The 14,451-nt window shown below is 42.9% G+C and overlaps 1 protein-coding gene across 1 annotated transcript in view; it reads right to left on the reverse strand.

Annotated features, from left to right (window-relative positions):
* LOC126469882 (E3 ubiquitin-protein ligase HERC2) overlaps positions 1-14,451 on the reverse strand; it is an 846,528-nt gene that overhangs the window by 694,516 nt on the left and 137,561 nt on the right. Inside the window, exons 14-15 of the mRNA XM_050097213.1 lie at positions 5,035-5,142; positions 4,713-4,922 (exon numbers count right to left, since the gene is read on the reverse strand). Coding sequence (XP_049953170.1) covers positions 4,713-4,922; positions 5,035-5,142 — 318 coding nt within the window. The remainder of the gene's footprint in view (positions 1-4,712; positions 4,923-5,034; positions 5,143-14,451) is intronic.

Here is a 14,451-nt window from a genome sequence, read left to right on the forward strand (position 1 = left end):
TGTGTTGAAGATATTGAGGGTTGTGCAGATTTGAATTCGGCGGTACTCGACATTCATTTGTTGGCCGAGGTAATCCCCGCAACAGCCGATAGGTAGCGTTCAGTGTAAACAAGAAAAATGGCGATGGTCGAAAGTCACACACATGTGCAGTGCAGCTTCAAGGAGATAGAACCTTTTCATCGTGACGTAGCAAATAAGAGGTGAGTATTCATTTCACACAAAACAATTAATGATGTTTGTTGGATGTGATTGACATGCAAATACAAGAAAGTTCTGCATAATATGTAGTATTTGTGCAATTTTGTTTTAGGAAAACATGAGTTCTTCACGCCGTCTTTGCGTGAACCATCCAGATGAGTTCTGCTACATTTGTGGTGAATACGTTCTTCAAAAGAACACGAAGAATATCACTCCTTTTGTGAAGGAAGCGTATCTGGCATATTTCAGAACTAAACTTGGAGATCAAGACAAGGCGTGGGCACCCCATAAAGTTTGTAAATGCTGTGTGGAGTGCTTACGGCAGTGGACAAAACGAAAAAGGAAAAGCTTAAACTTCGGAGTGCCTATGGTATGGCGAGAGCAGAAGAACCATACAGATGATTGCTATTTTTGCATTGTTAATGTGAAAGGTTTTAATAGGTTCAAAAAACGAAAGTGGGAATATCCCGATTTGGAGTCAGCAAGAAGACCGGTGGTGCACAGCAACGATGTTACTGTACCAACCTTCACAACATTACCCACGCTAACAGCATCAGATGACGATGTGCACGGCGAGGAATGTACAAGTAGTGGTTCGGAATACGAAGGACGTGAGACACAACCCCAGCAGTTCGACCAGAAAGAGCTCAGTGACTTGATACGAGAACTCAATCTTTCAAAGCAAGCATCAGAACTCTTAGCATCCAGGCTTAAGGAAAAGAACTGTCTTCATCCAAGTGTTAAAATAACAGCTTACCGGACGAGAGAAGAAAACCTTCTTCCATACTTCAACCAAGAAGAGGTTATAGTGTATTGCAGCAATATACCTGGACTTTTACTTGAATTGGGGCTGCCGGAATATAGACCAGAGGACTGGCGTCTCTTCATAGACAGTTCCACTAGAAGTTTAAAATGTGTTCTCCTACACAATGGCAATCGTTACGCATCTATTCCAATTGCCCACTCAACAAAACTTCGTGAAGCATATGCTAACATCAAGATGGTTCTGCAGAAAATTCAGTACATGCAGCACCAGTGGTTGATTTGTGTTGATTTGAAAATGGTGAACTTCTTGCTTGGACAACAAAGTGGATACACAAAGCACCCATGTTTTATCTGCATGTGGGATAGTAGGGCAAAGCACGAACATTGGAAGCAGAAAACATGGCCTCCAAGGGAACATATGGCTGTTGGTGAAGCAAACGTCATTAATGAACCTCTGGTTAGTAGGGACAAGATTGTTCTTCCACCATTACATATTAAGTTAGGACTAATGAAGCAATTGACCAAAGCTTTAGACAGAAATGGTAATTGCTTCACATACATCTGCAATACGTTCCCTGGACTCAGTAGTGAAAAACTTAAGGCAGGAATATTTGATGGTCCTCAAATTCGCAGGCTCATCAACGATACCAATTTTACAAGTGTCATGACTGTCACTGAAGCATCGGCCTGGAACAGTTTTGTCGCTGTTGTAAAATGTTTTTTGGGCAATCATAAAGCTCCCAATTATGAGGAACTGGTCAAAAACATGCTCACTAACTTTCAAAACTTAGGAGCTAACATGAGCATAAAATTGCACTTCCTTCACAGCCACTTGGATCGATTTCCTCGTAATCTAGGTGATTTCACTGAGGAACAAGGAGAGCGGTTCCATCAAGATATGAAAGGAATAGAGGAAAGATATAAAGGAAGATGGGACAGGCATATGATGGCAGATTATTGCTGGAATCTGCAACGTGACTGTTCTGAAGAGACCTATAAAAGGAAAGCGTGCAGGAAGCGGTTCGTCATGGACGGAAAATGATATACTTATAGAGAAACTTTTCAATTATGTTTTATACGTGGACAAATGCATATCAGGTTTTCATAGAAGCTATTTATAAAGATTATTTTCTTTTTTCATTGTAGTTTGTAGCGCTCGAGTTCAGTATTAGCAATTTTTTCTAATTTTTTGAATAAATCATGCATTATCTCAAAAACTAGAGCCAAACTGCATAAATGGTTGCTATATTCGTCCTCAGCACCACTAACCCATCCTAAAGCCACTCAAATATCCTTGGCAAGAAAATGAGTGTTGACCAGTGTTATAATAATTGTGTAATCTGCAGAGAGAACTAACATAATTCTATCTGATGTGTATTAAATGGAAAGTTGTTTGCATGTATCAAAAACAACATCTGAACTCAAATGAAATGACACGGTCCCAGAGACCTTTCAAGTCTCAACATCTATGATGTATATATGCAGACAGAAGTGACAAATGAAAAAGGAGACCCGGGTTCGAATCCCGGCTTCGGTACAAATTTGCATTTGTTGTTTCAGTCTGCATGTGTACAACATTTGAACTAATGTCAAACATTGTGGAACACCATTAATGATTTCTCCCAAAAAGAGAAACAGCCTCTGAAGACAGCTGCTGGCTTATATGACAACATTTTGCACTCTCCCTGTTATGTATGACATGTGCAATTTGTTAGTTACACAATCAATTCCATACAACAACACTGTTCACTGGAGTTTAATCTCTGAAAAAAATTGCACTGACTTAGTAATGTATTATGCATTTCAGAAAAGATAATACTTACATACGTGATGTCTGTTCTTTCACGCATGTCCGAAAGAGCAGACAACAGTTTGATCCTGCAGCCACTATGAATCAACATACCAAGGAAATAAAGACATTAGCTGCCAGTGAGCATTGATTTATGTCAACGGAGCACATAGAAAATTTGTGCTGGACTGGGATTCGAACCCAGGTTTTCAACTTACCTCATTGATATATATCAATGCCCAATGGCAGCTAATGTCTTTAAGTCCTTTGTGTCTTGATTCATAGAGGCTACAGCATCAAAATGGTATCTGTTCTTTGGGACATGTCCAAAAGGACAAATGCCACAAATATAATTAAGGTGATGATAGCCAATGATTTCTTCAATGCAGATGCACACCAGGCTCGAACTCTCACAAGAATCAGCGAGCTGCTGTGAGTAATGAGGCTAATGAGCAGGGGCACTACATCAGTAGTGTGTCGTATAAAATGAGCATTTGGGTCTGACAGGAGGCATGCTAGGATAGTCCGTGTGGTCGTGGTGACCACTGTGTTGGGGTGGTGTAGTGGTCAGCGCATCTGCTTAGTAAGCAGGACACCCAGTCCAGCACAAATTTTCAACTTGCCACATTGAAATAAATTAATGCCCACTGGCAGCTAATGCCTTTACAAGTCCTTTGTATCTTGAAGATGATAACTGTTACATGACATCAACTCTTCAGTATTTTATTGGAAATACTGTCAAATTTGAATAAGCTTTTATTTTTTTAGGTTGCTTATTATTTAATTAATTTCAATTGGGAAGTGGATGAGAGTAACAGATTATTAAATTTTATGGATGTTGCTTTCTCGATTTGTGTGCTGAATTTCTTTCTTGTACTGTCTTGTCTTTATTTAAAAAAGGACTATTATAAATACATTATACATATGAATTACCATCTGTACCCTTTCAATTCAGATCAATAGAGATGTTATTTTGTTCGCCAGTCTGTTGTCCTCTCTCATTTCACTATTGTCAATACAGAATTAACATTATCATTTGCATTATTATGTCAAGAGATAATGTGCACACTTATAGATTTTTTAATATTTTTTCCTAATTGGTTTTAGAGGTCCTTTCAAAACTCCAGTAGCAGCTTCACTTTTACAGTCTAACTTATAAATTTCCTTTTTCCTTTAGCAAGATACAAGTATGTATCTCACTAGCAATTCACTGTTTTTTTAATTTTTAATTACTCGTTTTGTAAACAAACTGGAAAAGCTATTTTCAAATATTGCCACAAAATTACCACAGAATATTTTAAATCTGAAACAATGAATTTAATCATAGTAACTTTTTGCAAGTTATTTTGAACTTTTCTGCCCAAAATCATTAATTTTTTGCTATCTTACTACCAAAAGAGTGTCCCAATATTGTATAACAATGGGCTATTTATCCTAAGTAGCCATGCATCTTCATGATCTGACAGCAGAGTAGTAGATAACAGGCGAAGGCCTACAAATACATAATCAAAAGTTCTATAGAGAGCCTCAATACTATTATCAACACTTTTCATTTATACACAAGACAGAAGCAAACAATAGACCATAAGCAGCAACCTTTATGTAACAAAATCCACAAATGAAATGTTAGTATCGCCTGCAACCTTCCCACCCATCTGGTCTAACACAGTTTTATTTGATCCCAGGTAAGATATTTTCCTTCAAATGCAATTTTTTTGAATTTAGCTGCATTTCAATTCTTTTAGCAGAAAGAAAGTAAATGATAAAGTCAGTAATTTACGAATATGTGAACTAATAATATAATATATCATCTGGCTGAAATTTCAAGAAGTATTTAAAATTTAGAATCACATAAATAACTGAACAACACAACACAACTAGGAAATCATTGATACAATGTACAAAGAGCAACAAACAAAATGTAACTGTCACAGGTACATGATCACTTGGCTGAACATACCTTTCAGTGCCTCCACAATTTTTGGAAAGCGAATATGTTCTTCTGAGGCATGTCCCAGACGATAAGTGTCACCTTTTCCCCAAGAGTAAACTGCTCCACTTCTGGTAAGTGCAAGACTACACTGTGCACCACAACAAACTTTAACAACATCAACATCTTGAAGCTTGTCAACAAGCTTTGGAAGCTTTGAGCCATCACTCCCACCACGCCCTAAATGAATATAATATAAAATGTAAAAACGATGTTTTCTACTTATACAGCACTTTTTAAATTATTCTCCTGTAATTACAATTTGATTCAGTCTTATCTAGTATGTACAGACCCAATTTTCCATAATCACCATCACCCCAGGAAAACACCAGGCCATTGTCCGTAACAGCAAGTGTTTGTGCATCTCCACTGCCACACGCAACATCAACAACATAATGACCTGAAATAATGGACGTATTTATAACAGCCAGCAGTTTATTTAGGTTTCATTTCAAAAACAGAATCTAAAGTGGTTACACATGCAGGCATCAAATAATGCGAAAAAACTTCATTCACGCTATACACAATTATTATGAGAATAAACCCACCATACAAATTAAGTGCTGGGTGATGAACACCTACACAAAAAGTAGATGTCTTTAATATTCAAAGATATGTTGGTCTTCAAGAAACACAGTACCATACTCAATATTTCTGATGCTACAACAGAACTAACTTTAGTAAAACGTAAACGGTTTAGAACTGGGAAACTGCAAATGCTGGAGTAAGAAGATGGCCTGTATGAAAGCTTACAGAGGACACTCAAAAATCAGATGCAGTGAAAAGGACAGGACAATCAAGGAGATGATGATGATTGGTTTGTGGGGTCCTCATCTGTGCAGTCATCAGCACCTGTACAAAGTCCCAATGAGTAGTCAGGTGTGAGGTAACAGGGGGGGGGGGGGGGGGGGGATGAGTAGAGGTAGTGGTGGTGGTGGTAGGAGTACGAGTAAGAGGAGGATGAGGAGGAGAAAGATAGAAGAAAAAAAATGGAGGGATAAAAGACCTAATAGCACTGCTGTCTCCTGTCCGAATGTCTATTTATGCCTGCTCTCTCAACAAACCCTCCTTGAGGTCATACAGTCATACTTATTACCATCTCCTCTCCTATAATCTCTGTAGTGGTCCTCCAACTTCTATCCTACATCACAACTTTAGGTATTACACATTTCAGTTAGAAAGAGAGAGAGAGAGAATTAGTGTATGAAAGGCAAGATGGAAGGTTGGTGTTTAATTTCCATTCCTGGGGGAACAAGCTACCACCACCTGCCTTAATCTCTTGTAGATTTGGGGTCTATTTTTCAACCACATAATATGAGGTGCATTATCTCATTGATTTATGTTCAGATTTAGTACTTATGGCTGCAACAACTCAGGGGGAACATTTTGTGGTTGAAACACTAGCTACAGTGCAGTTCTCCCACTTGCCAGCGACTGGCAGGGGCATAATATTAATGTGCTTACAAAAAACGACCACAAAATATTCCCAATTTTGTCTGGTGCATTTGGTCACTTTTCCAGTTGGTGGGCAAGCATACTGTTGCCCACTGCTCTCATTCTGTGAAGCTTTCTCATCAAGAATGTGAAAGCAGTTTTCTGAAATATGAAGTTGATGGGCATGAAATAAACACACTTCAGTCACATTACTGCCATTCTGCCAAAATACAGGCCTGTTGTTGTTAGTGGTCTATGATGCTGTAAGGTGTTGCCATTTATGTACATGCATTCTGGTAAGTGAAATGTTCAAATAATATCACAGTACACAACATGTAGCCAGTAACTTTTGTGCCGAGATGTTATATGAAGTAATATGTGCATTGTCTGTGCTGCATCACACAGTCATACATACTGCTTCACATTCTTCCACTTGATGTCATGGTTTGAACAACTTGCTTTTAAGTTGTGTTTAATTATGGAGCATCTGGCATAGCTGCATTAATTAAACAAACATTCCTTCTTTTTATGGTATCTTTTTTGATAATGAGTTAAATCAGCATAATTTCTGTCGTAGTGAAATGGCTGAACAGTAACTAGGTAGAAAGCCTACAAATTCTGAAAAAACAGTGTTGAAATTTTGATTTGCGTGTTTCTGATGATGGTGGTGATGCACATGTCAAAGATATATTGATTCATCCTGGTCTTCAGACCTGGTAGTGCATTTCTGATTAAATTTATAAAGTGTACAAATTCAACAGTAGAATTACACTCCAATGATTATCCTGCTGATAAACATGAAGTGACTGCAGTTGATAATGTGCCTGCAGATTCTTTGTATAGTTTTTATACTAAGTCAAACAGTGATTCTGAGTCTGATGGCACAGCTCCGACACAGGGACAATATAATTTCAACAAATGTAGAGGAAAAGTGAAACATTCAATACCTATAACTACGTATTTTTTAATGTTAAGCTGAATAAAGTGTTAAATGATTCAGGGAAACCATTAAAATGAAATTCTGGATGGTAGCACGGTAATTTTAACCACAGACCTTGTGAATGTGAGTTTAATGTCTCAGTCACTCTGCCACCTCACTTGGTAATTATTGCATGCGGTAATGGAAATGGAGTCAGTATTGCCAACCTATAAGAAGAGATCTGTGCATGGTTAGATGAAAGTGAAAAATCATACTTAGGACAGGAAATACACTGGTCTATTAGAAGAATATTAATTGGGTATAAGGATGCCTCCATCATTTGCAGAACTACATCTTAGTAATGGTGCTGCCCCCTCATGACAAAACTATAGTAGATAGGACTGCCTGGAACCTAGACTTTCCCTGAAGGCAGACATCGCTACCCCAGGCCTTCAACTACACTGCTTTGAGGGTTTTCAACTGTAACAGTCATGTGAGTTTCTCTTCGTACGTTTTAAGTTCTAGTTCAATGTAGTTATGGTAAATTTAAAAAGGTTTTGTGAATTATTAAAAAAAGACACTGGCTTGGTTTTCTTTCTTTGTGAAAATCTGATACTCAGTTTTGACAATATTAAAAAAAAAAGGATAGGCTGCTGCTTTCAGCCAAAAGGCCTTCATCTGAATTAGACAAAACACACACACACACACACACACACACACACACACACACACACACACACAATGACCACTGTCTCTGGCTGCCAAGCCCAGACTGCAAGCAACAGCTCACGATGGGAGAAGCAGACTGGGTGGTGTAGGAAAGGAGGGGGCTGGGGCGGGGCAAGGGGGTTGGAGGGGGGATGGATGGATCGCAGGGTAGGGGCAGGGGATGGTAAAGTACTACTTATGGGAGCATAGAGGGATGAGGTGGTGAGAGGGAAGGGCAGCTGGGCGCAGTCAGGAGGTTAGAATTAGGGGGGAGGGGGATGTGGGGGGGCGGAGGTGGGGGGGGGGGGCAGAAAGGTGAGACGTAAAAAGAGTGTGAGTGTTGTAATAGCACTTGAATTATGTAACCATTACGGCAGCTCACCTGAACCTCTTGATACCAGCAATATTCTACTGTGTTTCTGTAAAGTAGTTAACATGTTTCTGAGACAACATTCAGATTTGATTTCATTAATGTAGAGGTACTTTGATACATCGATATGTTTATATTGCAATGATATTATTCTTGTGTGTATTCTTTCTTTTGTCACTATGATCTTTGACGTACTTGTAACTCTTGATTTTTGGGCGCGCAAGCAGTTTGTTAGAGAGTCGGACCTTGAGAAAGCCAAGTCTTGGATGTCGTGTTGGAAAGACGCATATTGTAGTTATGCTTATACAATGTGAGGAAGATGTTTTCAAGTATGTTTTGTATTGTGAAGTGATGTTTAGTGTGTTACGTGATATTGCAACAAAAGCAATAAAAAGGAAGTGTAACTTAAATTCGGAGTGCTGATTACTTTTTACATCACCTTTGTCCTGCAAAAGTGTAACCTTCAAGAATGGTTTGTGAAACACATCTATAAAACTTGTGTAGTACCGAAGTGGGAATAGAGAAAAGGATAGGTGGATGAGGGACAGTACTAATGAAGGATGGGACCAGGTTAGTTACAGGAACATAGTATATATTGCAGGGAGAATTCCCACCTGCACAATTTCGAAAACCTGGTGTTGGTATGAAGGATTCAGGTGGCACATATGGGACGGTCTTGCATCTAGGTCTATTATAGGAATGAAAGCCATCAGACAAGGGGTTGGGAACAGTGGCTGAGAAGGGATGGATGAAGATATTGTGTAAGTTGGGAGAGTGGCAGGGGTGGAAAACGTAGTGGGTAGAACATCCCTCAATTCAGGGCACAATGAGAGGTAGTCGGAACTGTGGTGGAGAATGTGATTCAGTTGCTCCAGTCATGGGTTGTCCTGAGTCACAGTGGGAATTCTCCTCTGTGGCCAGACAGTGGAACTTTCAAAGATAGTGTGTGACTGGATAGGTAAGGCACGGGAGACTGAATCTGTACATGGTTAGGAGGGTAATTGCAGTCTGTCAGAACCTCAGTGAGAGAGACCCCTGGTAAATTTTGACAAGGATAGCTCATCACTACAGATGTGATGGTCACGGGTGGCTAGGCTGTGTGGAAAGGTCTTCTTGGTATAGAATGGGTGGCAGCTGTTGAAGTGCAGATATTGTTGGTGGTTGGTAAGTTTGATATGGATGGAGGTACTGATGTAGCCATTTTTGAGGTGAAGGTCATCATTGAGGAAAGTGGCTTGTTGGATTGGGGACAAGGCGAAGTAAATAGGGGAGAAGGTGTTGAGGTTCTGGAGGAAAGCAGATAGGCTGTCTGCACTCTCAATCCACGTTATGAAGATTTCATCAACAAATCTGAACCAGGTGACAGGTTTGGGATTCTGGGTAGTTATGAAGGATTCCTCTATATGGCCCATGAATTGGTTGGCATTGGATGGTACCATGACGGTCCCCATTGTCGTAACCCACATTCGGTTGTTGGTTTAAAAGAGCGGGAAGGGACCAAACTACGAGGTAATTGGTCCCTTGTTCCTAATAAAACAATGCCACAATTGTGAGAATAAAACAGACGAGACAATATAACACAAAACGGAAAGAAAGGAAAGACCACAAGAATGAAGGGAAGGCAACAAACACTAAAAGGAACAAAAGAAGACAAGAAAACAACAGAGAGATGCAAGAAACAGTTAGAAGAGAGTAAAACAAAGAAGCAGATTACAGTGGCTGGCCAACCACGAAAGTAAAAAGAAAAGCCAGCCACCCTGCAACACATTAAAACCTCCACCCTAAAATACTAGGGTGGAGGATGCAGAGGGACAAAGGACATGTGCTAAAACTCAGATTGAATGATAAAACCCACCCTCACGGATGAAACGTAAAACCAAATCAGCTAATGAGGAATTGTCTGCTAAAATCAATGATAACGAGTCTGGCAACCAGAGATGAAGTCACAGGGCAGCCAAAGAAGGAAAGAACAGAATAATATGGGCCACTATCAACCACGCGCCCACTGACACTGAGGTGAGTCTTCATGGTGCAGGAGGTAGCCATGGATCGCCCAGGCATTGCCAATGCGGAGCCGGCAGAGAACCACGGAGTCCCTGCGAGAGGCCCTCATTGAGGACTTCCACACATTCGTGGTCCCCTTAATGGCTCGCAGTTTGTTGTGTGTACTGAGATTTTGCCATTCCGTCTCCCAAAGCTGAAAAACCTTGTGGAGCAATAATGAACGCAGGTCAGTTGTGGGGATGCCCATCTCCAGAAGTGGTTTCCGGGTAACCTGTTTGGCCAGCCTGTCAGAAAGTTCATTTCCTGACATTCCGACATGACCAGGGGTACAGACGAACACCACTGAACTACTGGCCAATTCCAGGGCATAGACGGACTCTTGTATGGACGTTACCAAAGGATGAGGAGGGTAGCATTCGTCAATAGTTTTCAAACTGCTGAAGGAGTCAGCACATAAAAGAAAAGACTTCCCCGGGCATGAACAGAGATACTGTAGTGCACGAGAAATGGCCACCAGTTCTGCAGTGAATACACTGCAGCCATCGGGTAAGGAATGCTGTTCAATATGGATGCCATGAACATAGGCAAAGCCAATGTGACCACCAGCCATCAAACAGTCAGTGTAAACCACTTCAGAGCCCCGGAACATGTCAAGAATCGAGAGGAAGTGACAGCGGAGAGCCGCAGGGTTAACGGAGGCCTTAGGGCCACGTGAAAGGTCCAGACGAAGATGCAGCAGAGGTGTAAACCATGGAGGCGTACGTGAACGGACCTCAAGTAGAGATGGTAAAGGAAAGGACTCCAGCTCAGAGAGAAGGGACCGCACGCAAACCGTAATCGTTAGCCCCAACCTGGGACGCCGATGCGGGAGATGGACGGTCACGAGTGGAAAAGGTAGATGATGATGATTATTATTAGTGTTTGAGGGTGCACAACTGGAAAAGGTAGACGGTAATTTGGATGCTCAGGAGAACTACAAATGTGTGCAACATAACTGGCAAGCAATTGTGCACATCTGACTGCAATGGAGGGACACCAGCCTCCACCAGTATGCTGGTCACTGGACTCGTCCTGAAAGCTCCTGTCGCTAGTCGAACCACGCAGTGGTGCACAGGATCGAGTAAATGCAATACTGAGGGCTCTGCCGAACCACAAACCACACTCCCATAGTCAATTCGGGATTGGACAAGGGCTCTGTAGAGCCGCAGCAGTGTAGAGTGATCTGCTCCCCAATGGGTGTTGCTCTAGCAGTGGAGGGCATTGAAGTGCTGCTAGCACTTCTGCTCAAGCTGAGAAAGATGAGGAAGCCAAGTCAATCAAGAGTTGAAAACCAATCGTAAGAGTCGATATGTCTTCACTACAGTGAGTGGATCATCATGAAGGTAAAGTTCTGAGTCCGGATGAATGGTACGATGCCAACAGAAGTACATGACACATGATGTTGCGGCTGAAAACTGGAAGCCATGGGCTAGGGCCCATGACAGCGCGTTGTGGATGGCTCCCTGTAGGCAATGCTCAGCAACACCAGTACTGGAGCAGCAGTACGAAATGCAGAAGTCGTCTGCATACTGAGAAGGTGAGATGGAGGGCCCGACAGCTGCTACTAGACCATTAATGGCCACTAAAAATAGAGAGACACTCAATACAGAGCCCTGCGAGACTACATTCTGCTGGATATGGATGGAAGTATGGGAGGCACCAACTTGGACATGGAAAGTACGAAGTGACAGTAAGTTTTGGATAAAAATCGGGAGCAAGTCCTGGAGGCCCCACTCATACAATGTGGCAAGGATATGATGTCACCAGGTCATGTTGTATGCTTTACATCAGTCAAAAAAGACGGGAACCAGATGTTGCCATCTGGAAAAGGCTGTTCAGATGGCAGACTTGAGGGACACAAGATTATCAGTGGTAGAGCGACCCTGGCGGAAGCCACCCTGACATGGAGCCAGTAGGCCACGTGACTCCAGGACTCAACGCAACCACTGACATACCATACATTCCAGCAGCTTACAAAGAACGTTGGTGAGGCTGATGGGCTGATAGTTATCTACATCAAGCGGGTTTTTACCAGGTTTGAGCACGAGAATGATGGAGCTCTCCCACCATTGCAATGGAAAGATGCCATCGCACCAGATCCGGTTGAAGATGACTAGATGTCACTTGTAGTCAGATGAGAGATGTTTAATAATCTGGCTGTGGGTCCAATCAGGACCAGGAGCTGTGTTGGGGCAATGTGCAAGGGAACTGAGGAGTTCCCATTCTGTAAATGGGGCGTCATAGGATTCACTGTGGCATGTAGTGAACGAGAGGGCTTTCCCTTCCAGCTGCCATTTGAGAGTGCGATATGCTGGGGGTAATTCTCCAATGCAGAGGTTTGAGCAAAGTGCTCAGCAAAGTGATCAGCAATCACATTTGCATTGGTTGGTTGGTTGGTTGGTTTTGGGGAAGGAGACCAGACAGCCATTTGCATTGGTAGATAACATGCCATTTATGGTAACACCGGAAACACCTGTTGGGGTCTGGTACCCGAAAACATGTTTGATCCAATATTCCTTAACTGCTTCAGCGACTTCCGGCGACCACCAAGGGTCTGCCTGACACCTCAGGCCCCCTAAAGAGTGAGGGATAATGTTTTCTGCCGCAGAAAGAATCGTTGTAGTCACCTGCTCAACCATGATATCGATGTTACTGTGTGGGGGAGATTCAGTGGTGACAGCAGAGGTGAAAGTTTCCCAGTCCACCTTGTTTAAAGCCCATCTGGGTAGGCATCCATGAGTCTGACATTGGGGCAGTGACAGGAAGATGGGGAAGTGGTCACTACCACACAGGTCGTCATGTGCTCTCCAGTGGATAGATGGGAGAAGTCCTGGGCTGCAAATTGATAAATCAATGGCCGAGTGACTACCTCGAGCCACACTGAAATGTGTGGCTGCTCCAGTATTTAAAAGGCAGAGGTCAAACTAAGACAGTAAAGTTTCGACATCTCTGCCTCAGCGAGTAAGCACAGTGCCACCCCACAAGGGGTTACGGATGTTAAATCTCCCAAAAGTAGGAAAGGTTTAGGGAGTTGATCAATCAGTGCAGTAAATACCATCAGGGGTACTGTACCATCTGGAGGAAGATATACATTGCAGACAGTTATTTCCTGCATCATCTTTATTCTGACAGCCACAGCATCAAGAGGGGTTTGAAGGGGCACAGGTTCACTAGACTGAGTTTAGGACATAAACGCAAACTCCACCTGACACTCAATTATAGTCGCTATGGTTCCTGTAATATCCCTTATAGCCACAGAGGGCAGGGATCCGCATTGCTGGGAACCAGGTTTCCTGGAGGGCAATGCAGACAGCAGGTGTGAAGCTTAACAGTTGCCATAGCTCAGCCAGGCGGTGGAAAAAACATCCGCAATTCCACTGGAGGATGACATCATGAGGCTGGGAAGCCATGGAACATTCAATGAGGCAGTTTACACCTTAGGGTCACCTGCTGCCACCAACTTACTGCCTGAGCAGTCTATATCCATTGTGTCTGAGGCTCTGGCGAGATCTAGGTCCTCCAATCAGCTGCTTTTGTGCTCTTCAGCCACTGGTAGGTGTCATCTTTCCCACTAACAGAAACCTGGGAAGGGAGTGACACAAGGGACCCCTTCCTAGCGAGAGAAGCTGAAGAAGACTTGTGCTTCTCCAGCTTAGAAGTGGGGACGGATGTCCCCGATGGTTGGGAGAGGGGGGGGGGGGGGTAAGGGGGGTAAGGTGTTGCTCCCGAAGTAGGTGGTGCAGGTGCAGGAGCAACACAGCCTGGCGTTCCTCCCATGGCATGGCCAGGGAGGGGACCGATTTTGGGTCATACTTCTGTGCATTGAATTGAGCTCGTGAACGCTTAGAGACTGCTGGTGTTTCACCACCAGCAAGAGATGATGGACTACACTTCATGACGTGTTATCCGCCCTGATGCCACACACTCCAACCAGGGACCCTCCCCATGGGCGCCACCCAGCCACAGCAAAGGTCACCTGGCAGGATGGCCCTTGCCGGTAGTCTCGATGCCAGAGGTGGATGGGCATCTACCCCTTGGCACACATGGGAGGTTAACGGCGCAGGCATCAGCAGAGCAATCCCTGTGTGGTCAGGGGGGTACAAGTAACAGGGTACACGGTGTCCCCACCACAACGGACTGGCTACCGTGCTGGATGTCAGGTGCAAAGAAGTCCATGGTCATCGTTGACACAGAAAGTGATAGTGCATGGTGGGAAATGCTCCCAAAAAGGTGTC

Source organism: Schistocerca serialis, chromosome 3, assembly GCF_023864345.2.
Source record: "Schistocerca serialis cubense isolate TAMUIC-IGC-003099 chromosome 3, iqSchSeri2.2, whole genome shotgun sequence".
Lineage (NCBI taxonomy): Eukaryota > Metazoa > Arthropoda > Insecta > Orthoptera > Acrididae > Schistocerca > Schistocerca serialis.